The sequence below is a fragment of the Fistularia commersonii genome, chromosome 16 (genome assembly GCF_037954325.1).
Source record: "Fistularia commersonii isolate RoL2024-O1a breed Wild chromosome 16, RoL_Fcom_v1.0, whole genome shotgun sequence".
NCBI lineage: Eukaryota > Metazoa > Chordata > Actinopteri > Syngnathiformes > Fistulariidae > Fistularia > Fistularia commersonii.
The window spans coordinates 18,639,442-18,657,673 of NC_141299.1; the positions used below are offsets into that span (position 1 = coordinate 18,639,442).

At 45.7% G+C, this 18,232-nt stretch overlaps 2 protein-coding genes across 7 annotated transcripts in view; one reads left to right on the forward strand and one right to left on the reverse strand.

Annotated features, from left to right (window-relative positions):
• The first annotated feature begins 5,176 nt into the window (after positions 1 to 5,176).
• ivns1abpa (influenza virus NS1A binding protein a) lies at positions 5,177 to 18,110 on the forward strand. Its single transcript, XM_086162489.1, has 15 exons — positions 5,177 to 5,424; positions 9,328 to 9,628; positions 9,924 to 10,058; positions 10,814 to 10,983; positions 11,095 to 11,170; positions 11,299 to 11,472; positions 12,640 to 12,765; positions 14,266 to 14,376; positions 14,868 to 15,009; positions 15,384 to 15,608; positions 15,900 to 16,021; positions 16,137 to 16,263; positions 16,353 to 16,484; positions 16,570 to 16,743; positions 16,835 to 18,110. Exons 3-15 carry the CDS (start codon positions 9,948 to 9,950, stop codon positions 17,095 to 17,097), a joined length of 1,953 nt encoding a protein of 650 aa, XP_086018615.1. The 5' UTR covers positions 5,177 to 5,424; positions 9,328 to 9,628; positions 9,924 to 9,947; the 3' UTR covers positions 17,098 to 18,110.
• The window catches only part of swt1 (SWT1 RNA endoribonuclease homolog), a 28,495-nt gene continuing 24,558 nt past the window's right edge, over positions 14,296 to 18,232 (reverse strand). For all 6 annotated transcript variants that reach the window (XM_086162488.1, XM_086162481.1, XM_086162487.1 and 3 more), the window contains 2 exons: positions 14,575 to 14,874; positions 14,296 to 14,445 (listed from right to left, as the gene is read on the reverse strand). The gene's annotated coding sequence lies outside the window, so the exon portion shown is untranslated. The remainder of the gene's footprint in view (positions 14,446 to 14,574; positions 14,875 to 18,232) is intronic.

Here is an 18,232-nt window from a genome sequence, read left to right on the forward strand (position 1 = left end):
ATGAATGAATGAATGAATGAATGAATGCTTCCGTGGTACATTCTCAGTGAAATAACCCACTTCCAGGGAGCATTTCACAAGACAGTGCATTAACGCATGACCGTTCTATACTTTTCAGCAGATCAGTTGATTATTCTTTTCACTCTTCTGCCTCGTTTTCCTGTTAGCCTTCGGCCGCATTCTCTGGTACTGGCTGCACACAGCACTGAGAACAACATTTCTTTGTCCATCAGATGCAGAAGATGGTGTTAAATAACATCCAAATATAAATTGGACCTCACATGTTGCCGAAGTTTCAAACTGTTCAGGACTTGCTGTTTCTTCAAAGTTAGTCCGGAGTCCTGAAATGCACTTGTGTATTGTCAAAATACCTGTTATTCCTCAAAACTCCTCATATCCTTTTCCTGCCTCTCTGCCTATCCTGACTATCTGCAGGTGGAATACTGTTGTTGACCATGTGTGTTTGTGTCTCATGGAAGAACTTGAATTGGATCAAATTAAAAAATACAACAAATAAATAAATAAATAAATCAATCAATCTGCGAAGAGTTGACATAAAATAGATCGTTTTTGTGGTTGTGGCGCTCCCTTAAACCGACCCCAGGGGTGCTGGTTATAAAAAGAAAAGATAAGAGTGTGTGAGAACAAATACATGCATAATGACTCACAGAAGAACAATTAGAGTTTGGATTTTGACCAACAATTGTCTGACCTTTTAACCAGCCTCGTAAAAAATTCCATTGCCCCCGGTTTAACAATTTCATGGAGGTGACGCAAGGTCAACTCAAGACATTTTACACTTATCTGTAACTTATCAGATGACCACATAACACAAGCATATGGAGCTGTACTCATTTCACACTGAGAGGCAGAAAAGTGCAGGCAAGATGCCAACTTAACCCTTCAGTGCTTGCTAGGTGCGCTCAAAAAAAGGACAAACATCCATGGCCGCAGTGGAAAAGTAATCCACGTCAGCTGAATTTAGATGAAACTTCCCCAGACAAGATTGAATAGCTCATTGTGGACGTTCCCATTTCTTATTCTCGACTACAAGAAGTTGCTCAACAAAGGTTTTCGGTTGTTAAACCACAGGTGGAGCAACACACCTGTGATTTAACAGGAAAAGCCAAATTGAACTGCGAAAAACTGCCGAATACACTTGGAAAATGTCTCACGCTAGTCCGATCCAAATTCGTTGGTAATCCAAAGATATGATTTCATGCAACATCTTGCACTTACAGACATGGAACAGTAACGAAAATGTGTTTCTCAGTCACCTTCGCGTGTTTGGGGATTCCTATCCACCTGAGGGCGGAGAGGGGAAAATGAGCGGATTTTACATCTTTGAGCAGAAAACTCTTTTAACTCCGCATAGTAGTGGGAGTTACTGCTGGGCCCATACATCTAAAATATTCAGTGCCCTTGTCAGAACAAATTTATGCAGCCTCATTGAACAAATCTGCAGCGAGTGAAGTAATGAAGGGGGGAGCCAGAGTCGACAACATGACTTGGCAAAATCTACCCGTTCTCCTGCATTCGACCGAAGTAACATTCATGCTTTTTGTTCGATAATAAAAATGATAACATGCAACTGTTGACAGCTACACAGGCATGAGAAAAACAAGCCGTGGCCGTTTGCGGACATGGACAAGGCGAGATATTCAAGGCCGGAGGAAGTCTAACAAGGGAGGATGAGATGACATCTGCTCTCCATGCTTTTTAAATACTTTAAGGCTGTGTCTGTGATACGGTACTTCATCAATTCCACCTATGATGTTGATTTATTCATATATTTAGCCCACCCAGAGGAGGAAGTGGGGCAGAATAGAAACATTTATGTCCACCTCCTATCTCAATTCTGTTATTGAATGAATCCCACAAATCCAGGTTGACTTGAAACCTGGTGGCTGTTTAAGACAAACAGACAAAGGCGTGTTTCTACATTCTCATCCACACTACACTGTTCTTTCAACAAGCACAATTTGTTCAAATTCTATCTTCTTATATTCAGAATAAGCAAGTGTGATGTGGGAGGTTGAATTCCCTCAGAGTGAAAACATTCAGGCACACATTCTTTCTGCTCCCTCAATTTTATATGGCTTGCTTACCACATTGCAAAGGGAATATTTACTGCACATACTCAATAAATAAAATGAATAAATAAATAAGATAAATAAAAAAAAAACACATGAACTTTTAAGCGAATGTCTCCTTGAAGACTGAAACCGATCGCAACATCTGTGTCAAAGGAGACGGTGTGAAAATACCAGTGTGATTGTGATTTAATTCAAAAAGTCATTTAAAGACAAATAATAATGATAATAATAATAAAAACAATAATAATTATAGTAATAATAATCATGCTTTTTGGTGAAGTGACCATGAATCTGGACGTGATCTCTGCTGCTCCTTTCATTACTTTAAACCGTAAACAGAGGTGAAATGCGACACAGGTGTCCCTTTTTGGCAAACAGCAAATGATTTCCCTGAAAATGAGCCAGCGGTTATCTCCTTCACCTTGTCAGGAATGTCCACAGCACTTGCATGAAGGCACAGCATGTTCTGACAGAAATACCAGTCAGAGCTGCTGTGGGATAACTTTGTGTTGATAAAAAGCTGGTCTGTGGTGACTGTCTTCGCGCATTGGCAGCTATCATCGAAGAATGCATCGAAGGCTGCAAATAAGCCATTTTGTTCTGCTTTGTCTGACGTGTTACCCTCACTTTGCATGCAGGTAAACCCATAGATGCATACACACAAATATATTCAGCAGCCACGGAAATGCGGGCATTCATATAAATGCATTGGTTTGGAAGTGATTCTTATCCTCTAATCTAATTACTGAAGCCCTGAGGTAGAGCTAATCTCTACTCATTCAAGGCAAGGCTTCATCTTCCTGCACAATGACGTGTGTGCGCGAGCGCACAAGGCTGAGCCTGGATGTTCCTTGTTAATGGACACCAAGCCACTTAAGCAGTGATGATCATCTGGCAATGCTGCCATGGCTCTCTGTCAAATGCAATGAACAATTGGGAAAAAGAGAAATTGTGCTCATTTCTGTGACGGATTGCCGCTGCTGCAGTCGATCGTGTGTTCTAGTTGATGGTTTTGAGGGGTGACTCTTTGCTACTGTGGTCAGTGTGAATGGGGGTGAATGCAGTGCAATGGCTCAGAGATGAGTCCATTGTTGGCGCCTGCCTCATTTTGTTTGACTCCTTTGTAGGTGAGATACCAGTGTGTGGCAACCATGCAATCAGCATGACTGTACAATGAGTAAGCCTTCTCTGAGTCCATGAAGTACATGGATCAGCTTCCTGAAGGGAAGGCTTGAGAGGCATCATGACGTTGCAGTATCCCCACACTGTATGGGCTCTGAAAACCACTAAAGTAGAGCGGAGAAAATATTCAATGGCCAGCAAAGAACCAAGTGGACCCTGACCAAAGCCTGCAGGTGCCAACAAACTGCAGCATCAGCAGGTTCATCCGTGACTGGACAGACAAAAGGTGCGGTGCTCCATTCAAGCTCCCTATTGAATGCCAGGTTTAAAATTCGATCGATGAGATTTAACAAAAATCACTTTTTGTTATTTCATTTTTGTTTTCATTCACCCCTTCCCCCATCCCCAAGGATTGAAGAAGAAAGATTTTCAATGAACACAGGTAACGATGGAGCTGATAATACATTTTCAGGTAATTGCTAAAACCCTTAGCACTATATTTTCCCTGGTTTCTGTACTTCAGTCCATCCAGCCTGCTTGAGAAGCCCCTTAAAAATTCAAACTGGAAAAGCCAAACAGATTCATCTGCCACTGAGTTTTCATAACTGGGTGATTCACTTGAAACACAAGCAATACATTCTTCCTTCATGAGGATGATTCATTGAATGTTTTCTTTTTTCATCCACACATTAATCTTATCCTGGAGCCTCCCCCAGCTGTATCGGACGAGAGACAGCATTCGCCCTGAGCCGGTCGGTCACAGGGCCTCATACAGAGACACAACCATTCACCGTCTCTGTCACACGTCATATCAACACGAACAGCCGTTCACTCTTGTTCACATATCTGGACAATTTAGGGTCTCCAATGAGCCTCCTCCATGTTTTTAGACTGTCCGCGGACACCGGAGAACCTGGGGAACACAAAAGGCCCCCGGTGGAGATCCAACCAGGGACCTTCTTGCTGTAAGGCACTGTGCCACCGTGCACCTTTCTATTCTTTAGAGATGTTATGATGATGTTCTTAAAATGGCATTCAGTATGTAAAGCATTCAGTCCAATTTGTCATGCTATTGGATGACACCGAGTGGGGAGGGCCCGTTCACTTAGATCCTCTGGATCCTGGAGCAATTCTAAGCAATGCTAATGCCACAAAAACCTGCCACATTGAAGGTATATTTTCACTTTGGCTAACATTACACAATGAAATTTTAGGGGTCTTACTGGAGTTGCAGCGTGGTTATCAGAGTGGAATTAGCTCAGTCTTTTCCTCGTCTTGGGCTTACAGAGATATCAAGTCTTGACGGTGACGTAAAATAATTAACAACAAATAAATGGGCGGTAAGAAATTTAAAAAAAAAAATCACAAGAGGTGACACTGGCGGCGGAGGCGATATTTCTTTGCGATGCGGCGAAGGACGTCCCGATTAGTATGGCTGATGTCGACTCTTCAACGTATCATGACCGAGTGGAGAAGCAAAAGCGTTGGTCTGAAAATGCGAAGGCCCGGTGCAAACATTGCAATAATTGCTGAAAGAATCTAGTTGTAGTCTTTCTGTAGATTCACAGTCTTTGTAAAGTCTCAGTGAGAGACAAAAAAGTCACCAAACTCATCTTTAGATGTGAGCGGTTGATGATAGTGTCTCCACAAGTCTTTAGGTGTTTGGGTAGCATTATATGTTTTGGTGATAAGGTCAGAGAAGCCAACGTGAGATGTTCAGAGGAGGGACACTGAATGTATGGATCCAGTGAAAGAGGACCTGAAGTGAGCTGGTGTGAGAGGATACCAGAGGATGACAGCTTCGGTCGGAGGAGGTCGATTGGCTGCGGCGACCCCTGAAGGGAGCAGCCGGAAGGCAGAGGAGGAGGCTCCGTGTCGCGGCCGTGGGCGGACCGTCCCGCCTCCCGCTCTGACGTCAACACGGCGCAGCGTCCTCCGGGGGTTTTGTCGGAGCGCGCCTTCGCCGTCACCGTGCCTCCTCCCGCCCCCGTCGCCGGTCTCTCGTCCCCACAGTCGCCGAGCCAGCGAGCCAGGAGCCGGACGGACCGCTGACTGGACGTGTTGCAACCGCCAGGAGCTAAAGCCAGATATCCGCCGCTAGCTTGACGTGCTCGTTACCGCGTCGCGTCTTTCCTCCCAACCCGAACCAGCCACCTGTGAATTCACACTAAATATGTCTAATATCGTCTGTTATAAAACCACCCAGGTAAGATTTATGTATGTTTTCCTCTGATGATTAGACGGCAAATTAAGGGGGAAATGTAGTGTTATGCTATGCTATGCTTCGCTGTTACCTTGGCTGTGTGGGGAGAGATCCGTTCCATCGCACGCGGCCACCATCATCGCGTCGTCGTCCAATGAGCGGCCGCGGCCAGACTTCGCCCAAACCGGGTGGAACCTGCTGGAAAGCGCTCGACGGTCGTCCGTTCGCGGACAATGTCACCCCGCACGCTAGCCAACTCTGTCTTTGCTGTAAAACGGATTTCATGATAATGAAATAGCGTTTTTTGTTGTTTTTTTTTAAAAAGGGGAAAACGTTCAACCGTGACGGCCATTGACAGCCGGCTTTCTCCTATTCCCCCTTCATCGCGGCAGCAGGTTGTGGCTACCTTAGCTAGGCTAACATGAGGTGTCCTCCCATTGCTCTACCATTGTTACAGGCCAGACGCACTTTTAAGTTATTAATGGTTAATTATTATAAGATGTCTGACAAAGCCGGCAGATTGCGGCAGGGACCCCTCCTTCTTGACCCACTTCCCAAATGGCGGGATGTATATGGACTGGTCGCGTCTGTCGTCCTTCCCGGGCAAATGGACAGGCGTCGGGCCTCGGGGTGGTGCTTTAGCATCGGGAGAAGACAACCGGCAGGCCGGATATCAGAGCTCATCGACGGGGGCGAACTCACGGGGGTGTCTGGATGTGAGAGCTTTCCACCGGGTGGTGGGGGGCGGACGGACGGACGGGCGGGCAGGGTGGGTACACCCCGTCCTTCTGTCAATCCGGGGCCTGAATCGCGGCGCTTCAACATTCTTTGCATTTTAAACATCCTCCCGCCGTGCGTTGCAGTGAAACACCGGGGATTTTGTGTATTTGCTCCTTATGGGTACCACAAATACTCGGCTGTGACGTTCCTCTCCCCTGCGTTTCAAAAGGCCGTCGTTTGCAAAAGAACTGCTGCTTACGGTTGTTTAACGCATTGGATGTTAATCTCACGCACATGCACACCTGTTTTTCATTTGAATAGTCTTTTATTTGACAGATTCGAGTCTTTTCACAAGGATGCGTGTCGCCGAGGTTCCCGTCCCTGTATTCATTTGAGCCAGTACATTTCCATACTATTAAAGCGAAACGGGCTCCGCGGCAGTGGCACGACTCCGCCGACAGGGAGCAGTATAACAAGCCTCGATTGTTCTAGCGTTGCACCGCTGTGACCTCGCTGCTCAGATGGAAAATTTTCGATAAATAACTTTTACAGATTACCCTTTTTGACTTAACTGTAAATAATGTCGATTCATAAGTGACCCAGTGTGTCTTTTTTGTCTTTTATTTTTTTACTCTTGAGATTTAATTTCTTTCCGTCCCCCTGTTTCCTCATTGCACCCATGAGAGGGTTTTTAAACATGAAATCTCTGTTGTTCAATGTTTTATGCTGTGCCTTTTTCTGGTGTAATCCCAGGCTGTCTAGCAATGGGCCAAATTTATAAGGTTTTAATCACTGCTGTGGCTTAAGGTGTCAAGTAAGAATAACCCAAAGCTGTGGGTGTGACTTGTCCGGTCAAGAATTGAGGTTAAGTGGTGCTGCACGGTAAAAACTGGGTCCGTATGGTGAGACCTACCATGTGAAAGAGTTGAGCTTAAGAGCCTTCACAAGAAGTCTTCTGACAGAGATTGCATAATCACTGCAAAACTGGGTCAATGTCCCTCCCATCCACACAGACTGGGTGAATTATAGCTTCCAATGCCAGACCTTCTGTATGTGTGGTTCAAATGTATTCCAGCATGTGCCACCATTGGCTGTGCTTTCACCCATAAAAAAAAAAATCCCGTGCTTGGTAGTTTTATACATTCGTTTTATGCAACACTGCCAAACCCAAAGCGGCGGTTGATTTGTTGTTGTTGTTGTTTTAGCTTCCGCAATTCATGTGATTTTTATCAATTTGAGAAAGGAAAAAAAAAACATCTGGCTCTGAAACAGCAGTCAACAGCTTTCTGCTTGTTGCCACATAGTACAATGCACATTTAGACAAAGCAATACATTTTTCATTCTTCCGTCTTTGCCTTTCCTCTTCAGACGGATGGAGCAATCACCCCCATCCACTTGAGAATGTCAATTTTTTTATTTTTGTCTTGTTGTCAGTTAGGTCTTCTACGTTATGAGAGGTGTGATACAATAGGCAACGGAATTGGATCTGAGCAGCATTACAGTCTTTTCCCTTGTGATTGCTAAATGTACACGGCACCGTGTGGTTTGGGGTTTAGTAGGTTACTGGATTTAAGTATTATTGGCTTCAGTGATCCAGCCAAATGCACAACGGCATTGTCCCTAAAGGTGTTTTTATACAGTGGGGATAGATTGAGTACAAGTCAGCTTCACTATGAGTTGACAAGGCTGGATAACATTTTTAAACTGGGAAATTGTTTCAATTCAGACAAGCTTTGCATGACTCACTCTCTTACTTGTTGAACCAGTCACTTTGCACACACAAACGGGCTATTTTATTTTATTTTATTTTCAACACTTCAGGACATTCTTATTTTAATCGTCAAGCATTCAAAGAGTACAAGGTGTTTTTAATATCCTCTTGGGTGTGCCACTGTGTCTTCCTATGTATACCGTATATGAATCGATACACATTTTATTTGAACAATCTTACTGAACAATCTTACTCTCAGGAGCATGGTAAGGAAATACCGAATCCTGTTCTGCCTTGTCTTCCATGTCACTCCACTTAATATTTTATATTCTTCTAGAAAGAGTGTCAAGGTAAGCCCATGCAGTGTGAACACCTTCCCTGGCTTGTACAGATATTGTGCCCCCGCCTATGAGATCACCACCTCGATGAAGAGTGTTTCTTGCATAATTTTTTTTTTTTAAGGCCTCCCTGTCAGGTGTTTATGTTGAAGTTCAGCCTGAGTTTGCTGGTAAATATAGCATGCTTACAAGGTAACTGAATGACTAGTTATTTGTGTTTCAGATATGTGCAAAAGATGGATACACCCACAAACTTGAGAAGCAGGCCGATCATAAAAGTCTTGTTTCAAGTGTGGGTACAGTTTCAAGCATGGAGCAGCTGCTGCGATCTATTTCACTCCCCCTCCCAATGGGGGATAATAACTGCACTGAGATTAGGCGTTGGATTACAGCACTTGTGTAAATGTGTATTTTAGCTGTCTTATTGATTCCGATTGGAATTTTTCAGTGTAAAATCTAGTTTTTAACTAAATCACGATTGCTTTAGTTTGGGGCCGACAATGACATTTACATACCGTTGAGCGTGTGTGTGTCACAACCAAAAAATGTGGTACAACCCTGCAGGTTCAATGGGAAAGCACCTTTGGATGGGTTGTGGTAGCTTCTACAAGTAGTTCCCTCCTGTGCTGTCCTTATCGGCCCATGTCTGAATGAAAGCCATGCTGTTGGGTGGAGCCAAGCCAAGGGGGCTTGTCACGAGATTAAGTCAACATGAATCCACTCAGCGGAGACAGACTTGAAGGCCAGAGACGGATTAACTTGGGTTCCCTCACCTGGAAGATAGAAGCAGGTGCAGAGATTTACAGCACAAAATGGACTTGCTTTTTTGTCCAGGAAATTTTGACGACTTCTTGATTTAATTTTTTATCTTGAATTCAAGGGTAATGTCAAAAGATGAACTGACATGGGTTTGCCTGTTCTGGGTTTTGAACTGGTAAATCACTGAATGCACTCAGGAAATCGTGCAAAAATTGTGTCATATCTCGAGCGGAACAGAGGAGGAGGGCAGGAGCGCTGTCTTGACTTACCACGTGGGATTGACTCATGCTAGCATTGCAAGAGTGCCAAGAGCCTTTTGCATAAAAAAGAAAACAGCAACAAATAAATAACTCCCCTTTTTCTTCCTCTTTCCTCTAGGTTATAATGTACGACCAACACAGAATAAGTACATCTCTATAGCCAAAGGGTTCCCGAGGACTTGATTACAGTCGCTTCAAGCCTGATAGTTTGTCGGTGCGGCTGCTCTCCCTCTCCCCTCTGCTCACGCCTTTGTGGTCAACTGGCATTTCTTCTGACAACCACTTCATCCCACTCCTCGGGTGAAGAAGATTAGAGTTCCCCTGTGATCTCTCGTCTGCTTTGCCTGTTGCCCACCTTCTGTACCTGTTCTACTCTTGGCAGTGGAGCTTCCCCCCGGATTTGGTTTATTCACTATTAGGTAAGGCTACAGAGAATGCACAGGAGAAATGATCATACACAATGCACAGTGTAGGCTCTTAATCCTAATCCCTCCTCAGGTCATCAATTAATAATGATGGCATTACAATGTAGGAGAATTGAAAGCATGTGTGTCAGCGGAAAGAATTCGAGGATTTCTGTTAGTAGTTAAAGGACTGTACATATTATTTAGCACGACCTGATGTAATGAGCCAGAATGATCTTAAAGCTACTATTCCCTGACCAGACTTGAGGTATTTTATCCATCTATCCATCTACCACCTATCTATTTTCAGTAACACCATTGACATTTCAACAAGATGATTCCAAACGGCTATTTGATCTTTGAGGACGAAAGTTTCCTGGATTCCACCGTGGCCAAGATGAACGCTTTGAGAAAGAGTGGTCAATTCTGCGACGTTCGACTGCAGGTACGACTCGAGGATAAGGCACGCCGTCTTGCACGTGGACTGTCAAACTCATTGAGTCTCTCTGTGAAACTTAAGTAGTGAGAGGCACAGCCGGGGGTAAAATTATGACTGGACATGTTTGAAATGCACAGTCTAAAAATACAAAGTGTATTCAATTGAACCGTTGCATGTAACTTAAAAGTAACCTCCCAGGATTGAGAACCAGTCCCTATTGATTTTATTCGTTACAGGCTAGCATTGACATTCAACATTTTTACTTTTGAGACAGCTGAAATGATAGACTTGTAACTTTCACGTCAATCAGCACTGAAATATGAGTGCAGAGTACCAGGGGGGTAACTGTGGTTTTATGGTGGAGATGTCAGGCGTCGACCGTGCACGATTACTCTGGAATTCATTCCAGTAAGGTGTCTGAAAATGTTACTAAGGAAAGTCACGCTCCTAATTTTTTTTTTTTTCTCCATTTTTTTTTTTTTTAATTGTCTTGCTATCACGGACTCCCCAATATAATGTCAAGCTTATTAAGCTGTTCTTGTTGACATTTTCCAAATAATTAATGCCCAGGCTTTTTGTAATGACACCTATTTTTACCTCAAATATTCGCTTTGAAAGCCTGATTCAAATCAGTGTCATGAAATTATTTAAAAAAAATATTGTGAGCCCAAGCATTTAATGTCATTTGTTCTGGAAGCTCTTAATACAGAAAATGGTGTATTTTTTATAATATTTATGTTTTATACCTCTCATTTCTCAAGGTATGTGGTCACGAGCTGATGGCCCACCGTGCTGTCCTGGCCTGCTGCAGTCCCTACTTGTTTGAGATCTTTAACAGTGACATTGAGCCTCACGGAGTCTCCCATGTCACTTTTGAGGACTTGGACCCCGAGGCTGTGGAGATCTTACTTAACTATGCCTACACTGCCCAGTTAGTAGTATTCCTCCTCTTTGACTGTTCTCAGTTTTATTTGCTTATGTTTCAACTTTGATGCTGACAAGTGTTTTTCTTTTTTTTTTTTTTTTTTACTGTGTCACACAGGCTTAAGGCAGATAAGGAGCTGGTTAAAGAAGTTTACTCTGCAGCCAAAAGATTCAAGATGGAGCGAGTCAAACAGGTTTGATTCTAGCCCATCTGCCGCCGATAAGTTGAAGCTTAAAATGTACAAACTCGTCAGCAGTTCTTTGGCGCGACAAGGAATTTAAGGGAAGCCCAATATAACTCCATGCCAATCTTGCTCCTCAGATATGTGGTGACTACCTGCTGACCAAGATGGATTCCCAGAATGCCATTTCTTTCCGAAACTTCGCCAGCTCTATGGGTGATGGAAGAGTTTTGGCTAAGGTGGATGCCTACATCCAAGACCACCTGTTGGAGGTGTCCGAACAGGACGACTTTCTCAAACTTCCCCGCCTTAAGGCGAGTTCAGATTGGGGTAAAAACTCAGGTCTTTGTCGTGTCCAGGTGGAACCACTGAGTTCTACATGACGTGTCAGTTGTGGACTGATGCACCTTAAGATTTAACAGTCAGTCACAGGTATTTGAACCCCTTTCTGCCTCAAGGAGGAGGTCTCAACTTTCATCTTTACGCTCAGTTAAGATGTTTTTTAGCTTTTCTGGTGGAAGATAATACTAGAATTCTTAGAGAATTTTAGGGCCATAGCCTGCTGAAGATAGCGAGGTCAGGGGGATCAAAACCTGGCTCAAGTTCAGGCCTCATCTTGTTGAAAGTCAAATCAATGATGTTATTCTTTTTGTGAACAGCCAAAGGTCCTTCATTTCAGCACTTCGATGAGATGATTAAACAAATCAACGACTTTTTTCATAAAAAGTTTCAACTTATTTTAGTCTGTTCTATCTCAAGTGCCTTTCTGGGATACCCTCTCGCATGTATGTATTTATTGATGGGTTGACCGTTTTAAATCACCCAGGTACTTGCAGTTCCATCAGGGATGTAAAGTGTAATGGGCAATATTGAAATTCTCTGCATTAGCAAGACAAATCTGTGTGATGTATGTGGCAAACCTTGCCAACTGGCAACAGCTTAGTTCCATTACGAAATTGCTCCTTTCTTACTTGAGCCTCAGCTTCCCAAATGCGATCTATGTTAAATTGAAACATTTAACAGGGCATCTGAGATTTTAGTAAATATTCCCGCGTGTGTGTTGAGTGTTTCTGTTGAAGTGCAGCTGCTTTTCATTTTAACGCAGTTGTTTTTGTCGCTCGCCTTTGCACACACGTTTCTAGTTACCCGTCCGAGTGTCGTCTTGTAGCGTTTCCCAGCTCTCGGTCATGTGAGCAGAGAGGACCACACGTGAAGTACTTTTTACTCGGTGTTTAATTTATGCAAATGGCAGGTTATGTGGGGAGCTTACTGTTTTAATGGTCTGTGTGCCTGGTTCCTTTGCAATTTGATATACTATTTATACATATGTTAGCAATTCAGCAGGGAAAAGTTTAATCAGGTGAATGCTCAGCAGTTTTCCCAGTGATAAATTAAAGGCTTACTGTTAAAGTCCATGGCTGTGTAATCACCGAAGAGTGTCTGTGAATTTAACCCGTCTTCCTCCGTTCATGTGTTTACAGTTAGAAGTAATGCTAGAAGACAACTTGACCCTGCCCAGCAATGGCAAGCTTTACTCAAAGGTGCTTAACTGGGTGCAGCGTAGCCTTTGGGAGAATGGAGACCAACTGGAGCGACTTATGGAGGAGGTCAGTACCAGGGTGTGGGGTGTGTGGCTATCAAACGGATCTTCATTCTTCACCCTGCCCCTTCCCCTCCCTCTGACTCCTCCTGTTTTTGACGTTAAGAAGTCATTAAGGGGGCTGAAGTAGGAATAGCATGCCTTTGTCATGCTGCTATGTCGGGATTGTTCTTTTTTCCCCTCTGATGTGTTGAGGTTTTTGCAGTAAGAAACTCTGTACCCCCGAACCATACTACAAATTAGAGGTGAGCCAAAAAAGAGCCCATGTGTCGCTCTTGTTTCTTGTTTCCACTCTTCTCTTTTGAGTTGTGGTTTATTATTATATATCCAGCCCCATCCTGAGTATTTCAATGCTCTTCTCCTCCGAAACACAAAAACAGGTTCTCAAAGGTTTGACCCGTGATTCTATTGTGTCTCTGCCACTTTACTGTCTGAGCAGGTGCGTGTTTCATGCTCCAGAACTAACAGGCAATCCTCCCCGTTGATTTATCTCTCCTGTAGGTTTATTAGCAGCAGCAGGAGACCAGACTGAGGAGCCAGGACTGAGCCACCAGGGTAATGAGTCAGAGAAAAGAGAGGAGCACTTCTGCCTCTCAGCAGCCAAGCAACGCTGTGCTGCCATCTGTTTATGACACGTATACAGATGTATTCAATGCATCCCTGAATTTACGTGCACCGATAGAAGATGCATTTTAACGATAAACGTAATTGCTATTGCAGATATTATATTTTAAAAAAAAAATACACGGCTTAGAGATCCACTGGCAATTCCAGAGTACACCTAGGACCATAAAGAACTACGCACTACTATGTGCCCTGAAGTCACTCACTGGATCACACAGGAACAATTCAGATTTTTTTTTCAAAAAAATGGAAAGAAAGAACCCCCCCCACCCCCCCAAATTTATGAAAATCCTTCTTCCATGACTTTTTTTCCTCCCTTGAATGGGCAAGGCCACACAGCCCTGAAAGCGCACGTGGGTCGGTTTTGTACGTCTCTCTGGATGTAATCGATTACGGCTCAAGCCTTCGCTTGATGGTTAACTGCAGCGGCACAATAGTTTGTCATCTGGATTTCACTGCCATCACAATGACAACTTCTTCAGCTAGAGGACCCGTTTCCAAGCAGCAGAGGTGGGAAAAAAAGGGGGCCCCAAGCAGCCCCTCCTCCTCATTCTTCACAGAAGATCTTTCCAGATGCAGCCTGTCACTCTTCACCAGATCACTCTTTGTTTCTAGATGCAAATGAGGGGTGACTTTTGCAAGATACTTTCTTGAGCTCCATCTTTTAACCCACTCGACGCAGTGGCAGCGGCAGCGGCAGCGGCGTGTCTTTTTAAAGGAAGCTTTCCATTGAAGCAACTGAAGATCCAAGCTTCAAATCTTCCTCCTCTTCCTCTTCACAGCACTGCCCCCCTCCTTCTTCCTCCCTCCCCTCATGCAGGGGTTCTCAGTGTGTTGCCATGGAGACAGCCACATGGGTGTGTTGTTCCTGTTTGTCTTCCAGGTGCAAACGCTGTACTACTCACCCGACCATAAGCTGCTGGATGGAGGGCTGGTGATTGAAGGGCACAGTGAGGTGTTTGGTGGCGAGGAGGACCACCTTCAATTTGTGCAGGTACTCCCCGAACTTCTGCCATGGTGAAGCCTCGCCCGCATTTTTGCTTGGCAGAGTGTAGCTTGCGCCCTGGCCCCGTTTAGGGGGAAAAGAAGGGAAAAAAAAAAAGCATCTCGTCAGGAGTCAGCCACAGTTGATTGGATTAGCCAAACCACTGCGGTAAATGGGGAGAAATTTGGCTATGAATAAATTACACACCTCTTTAATTTGGAGGATAATCTTGAAGTGGCTCTGTGGGCTGACATGGGTGATTTTTCTAGTGAGTTGTGACCAAACTCTGGGCCAGATCATGAAGTCAACCGGTCCGAGCTCAGGAGCGCCAACCTCGTCGTTATTGCTGTTGGGTGCCGCTTGGTTCCCTGCAAAGGTTTACACGGGTGTTTGACCTGCCTGATGAGGTAGCGTCCGGGGGGTTAGGATCGGCCGGTGTTGTCCCCCCGGAGGGCCCGCAGTGTGGATCTAGTTTCTGTAGCTGCGGTGTGCTCTTGCAGAAGAAGCCTGTGCGGGAGAGCACCCAGAGACAGATGAGCTGCAGCTCCTCAGGAAGCCTGTCGCCCTCCAACCAAGCAGCAAACGTCCCCAAGCTGACTGCCAGGAGAGAGTGGAAGTACATCGCCTCGGAGAAGACCACAAGTGAGTTTGTTTACTGCTCGATCGCAGCGACCCCCGTCTAAGAGAAACTCGAGTTGCTTCTTACGCTCATTAATTCATGGGCCAAGTCGGAATTAGACTGACAGCCGGCGTAGCCGATGTCCGATTTCCGCTCTGACTCGAGGACCACCCGGCTAAACTTTGGGCCTGTCGGTGGATTCTCAAATCGCTTTCGTGATCGATATTGATGGATCGCGGCTCAACGAGCTGTTGAGCTGCCAAAACTCCTCCCGGTCGTTATTCAACGCTCCGCCTGGGGAACAGGTGGTGGTGGGACGGGACGCTCGAATGGTGCTGCAACTCATTTTGCTCACCGGCTCCAGAATCAGCTCCGACTATCTCTGGTGTTCCCTCAGACAACACCCACCTGTGTCTGGCCGTGCTGGACGGCGTGTTGTGTGTGATCTTCTTGCACGGCCGCAGCAGCCCTCAGACCTCCCCCTCTGCCACCCCCTGCCTGATGAAGAGCCTCAGCTTCGAGACCCAGCCTGAGGAGCTGGAAGAGCACCCGCTCTCGCCCATGCATTACGCCCGCTCAGGCCTGGGCACCGCCGCCCTCAGCTCAAGACTCATCGCAGCAGGTTCGTTCTTATGTCACGAGCGGTTTCCGTATTTCCTTAAAGGCGACCCGGGGGATTTGGAAAGGAAAAAAACAAAATGGAAAACAGCTTTGGTTGGGTCGTGTTCTCGCATTTATTTGTCTACAATTTGTACGTGTGGTTGAACTATTAGAGCAGGGCAAGGTGACGTGCAAAATGTGAACTCTGCAATCCCTGCACGTTCACATGATAGAAAAGACGGCTTAAAGCGTGCAGACTAGGATGAGCAGAGGACGTGCAGACTCAACCTCGGCCTGTGTCGATCATCCGCAGGGGGCTACAACAGAGAGGAATGCCTGAGGACCGTCGAGTGCTACGACCCCAAGGAGGACCGCTGGACCTTCATTGCGCCCATGCGAACTCCGAGGGCTCGCTTCCAGATGGCCGTCCTCATGGTAGCACTCTGCCCTTCACACTCCAAAAATGATTCATGAGAAATAAATGTATGACTGAATTCAAATCCTGATCGGAAACCCATTTGAAGCGGCTCGCTTTGCTCCGACCCCGCAGGGGAAGCTCTATGTGATCGGAGGCTCAAACGGACATTCTGACGAGCTGAGCTGCGGGGAGATGTACGATCCGCTGACCAACGACTGGGTCCAGGTGCCAGAGCTCAGGACTAACCGCTGCAACGCAGGTCCGTCTCTCATGCCTCATCTCATGTCTCCGCGGGGCAGTGCTTTGTTTTGGAACGACGGGACTTATCCGACCGCCGTTGTCTTCCAGGTGTCTGCTCCTTGAACGACAAGCTGTACGTTGTGGGAGGGTCCGACCCCTGCGGGCAGAAGGGCCTGAAGAACTGCGATGCTTTTGACCCCGTCACCAAAACCTGGTCCAACTGCGCCCCCCTCAACATCAGTACGCGAGGGTCACACGTTCCGAACTTATCTAGCGGGTAAAGAAAGTGGCGTATTCGTCCCGTTTGATGTCTGTTTGTTTTTAGGGAGGCACCAGGCAGCGGTGTGTGAGTTGGAAGGCTTCATGTACGTGATTGGAGGTGCCGAGTCGTGGAACTGCCTGAACACGGTGGAGCGCTACAACCCTGAGAACGACACCTGGACACTCATCGCCCCCATGAACGTGGCTCGCAGGGGAGCGGCCGTCGCCGTCCGCGCCGGTAAGGAAAGAGACAGGGCTTCCGCCATCAAACGTGGCTAAAGCGGACGCTTTTATGGCCGTATTCTAATTTCTGCACCGTTTCCCTGCAGGCAAACTGTTCGTTGTCGGCGGCTTCGACGGCTCCCACGCGCTCCGCTGCGTGGAGGCATACGACCCCGTCCGGAACGAGTGGAGGATGCTGGGCAACATGACGTCGTCCCGCAGCAACGCCGGCGTGGCCATGCTGGGCGACGCCATCTACGCCGTGGGCGGCTTCGACGGCAACGAGTTCCTGAAGACCGTGGAGGTGTACAACCCCGAGACGGACGAGTGGAACGACTGCGCCAAGGCCCCCTCTCCCCTCTCTGACTGAAGAAGGGGGCGACGGGGCCCAGGAGGAGGAGGAAGGAGAGACCAGGCAGGGCTGGGGGGGGGTTCAGTGCTTCACCTTTTTCCAAACTAACAGGCTTAGTGACGTAATCGTGTTTCGTGACGTCCCGTGTATGTAGGAGCGGGGGTATGTTGGGACGGGGGTCGTCTCGGGGATGCGGGGTCTTCAGTGAAGACTGGCTTATATGTGGGGAGGGCCGGGGGTGGGGGGTGTTGCCCAAAGCAACATGACGCCTTTGCATATTGCATACAATGTTTTACGTACTGTATATATTAAGTTTCTTCCTCTTTTTGTCATATGCCAACATTTAATACACATTTAGTGCTTTCTTTTTATTTTTATTTCTCCTCTTAGAGTTGAAAGGTTTGTCACTTCCATCGGGGGTTTTCGGACGAGCCGGCTTCTGCGTGTCACTCGGAGGCTGGCGGCGTGGCTCGGTGGGCGATTTGACTTGAAAGTTCTAAGTTAAAAGATTATTTCTGTTGTGGAAATGTTTTTTTTTTTTCCTTTTGCTCACATATTTAAAAAGGTCAGTGGTTTGAAGCCTTACTCAGAGTGCAAGTTGATAAAACACCTGCTAAGGAATTTTTGTGTAATTTTAAACAAGCTGGATTGCTTTTTGAATCTTAAATGATTGCCTTTTTTATATTTTTTATACACTGCTGATTTACCAATTAAATAATAGTAGCAGACAGCTTAAGTCAACGAATCTAACCAGTGCCAGTTTTAGGTAATTATTGTTTTTTGTGCGCGCACACACACACACACACACACACACGCACGCACAACCATGCTTCTGCTAACCAAACTCTTTTGTTAATGTAATTTAACTAATTGATGTATGTAGAGATGCAGTCAAATGAAGATCCTTTTTTTTTTTTTTCTTTTTAGTGCTTAAAGTGTCAGGCATTAGGAGATTCTACTGGGAGGAATGTTAGCTCAAGAAAATGACTGCATTTGTAACATTTCTTTATTAATAAATCATTTAAATCTAATTGCTGTTCTGAGGCTTTTCTTTTAAACTCAGATTTCAGCCGCACTGCCTTCCAGGCCATCACAGGCAACACCTAGTTGGATGGCTTCTTCAAAAGTGGCCGGTCAGCGGCTGAACTAGCGG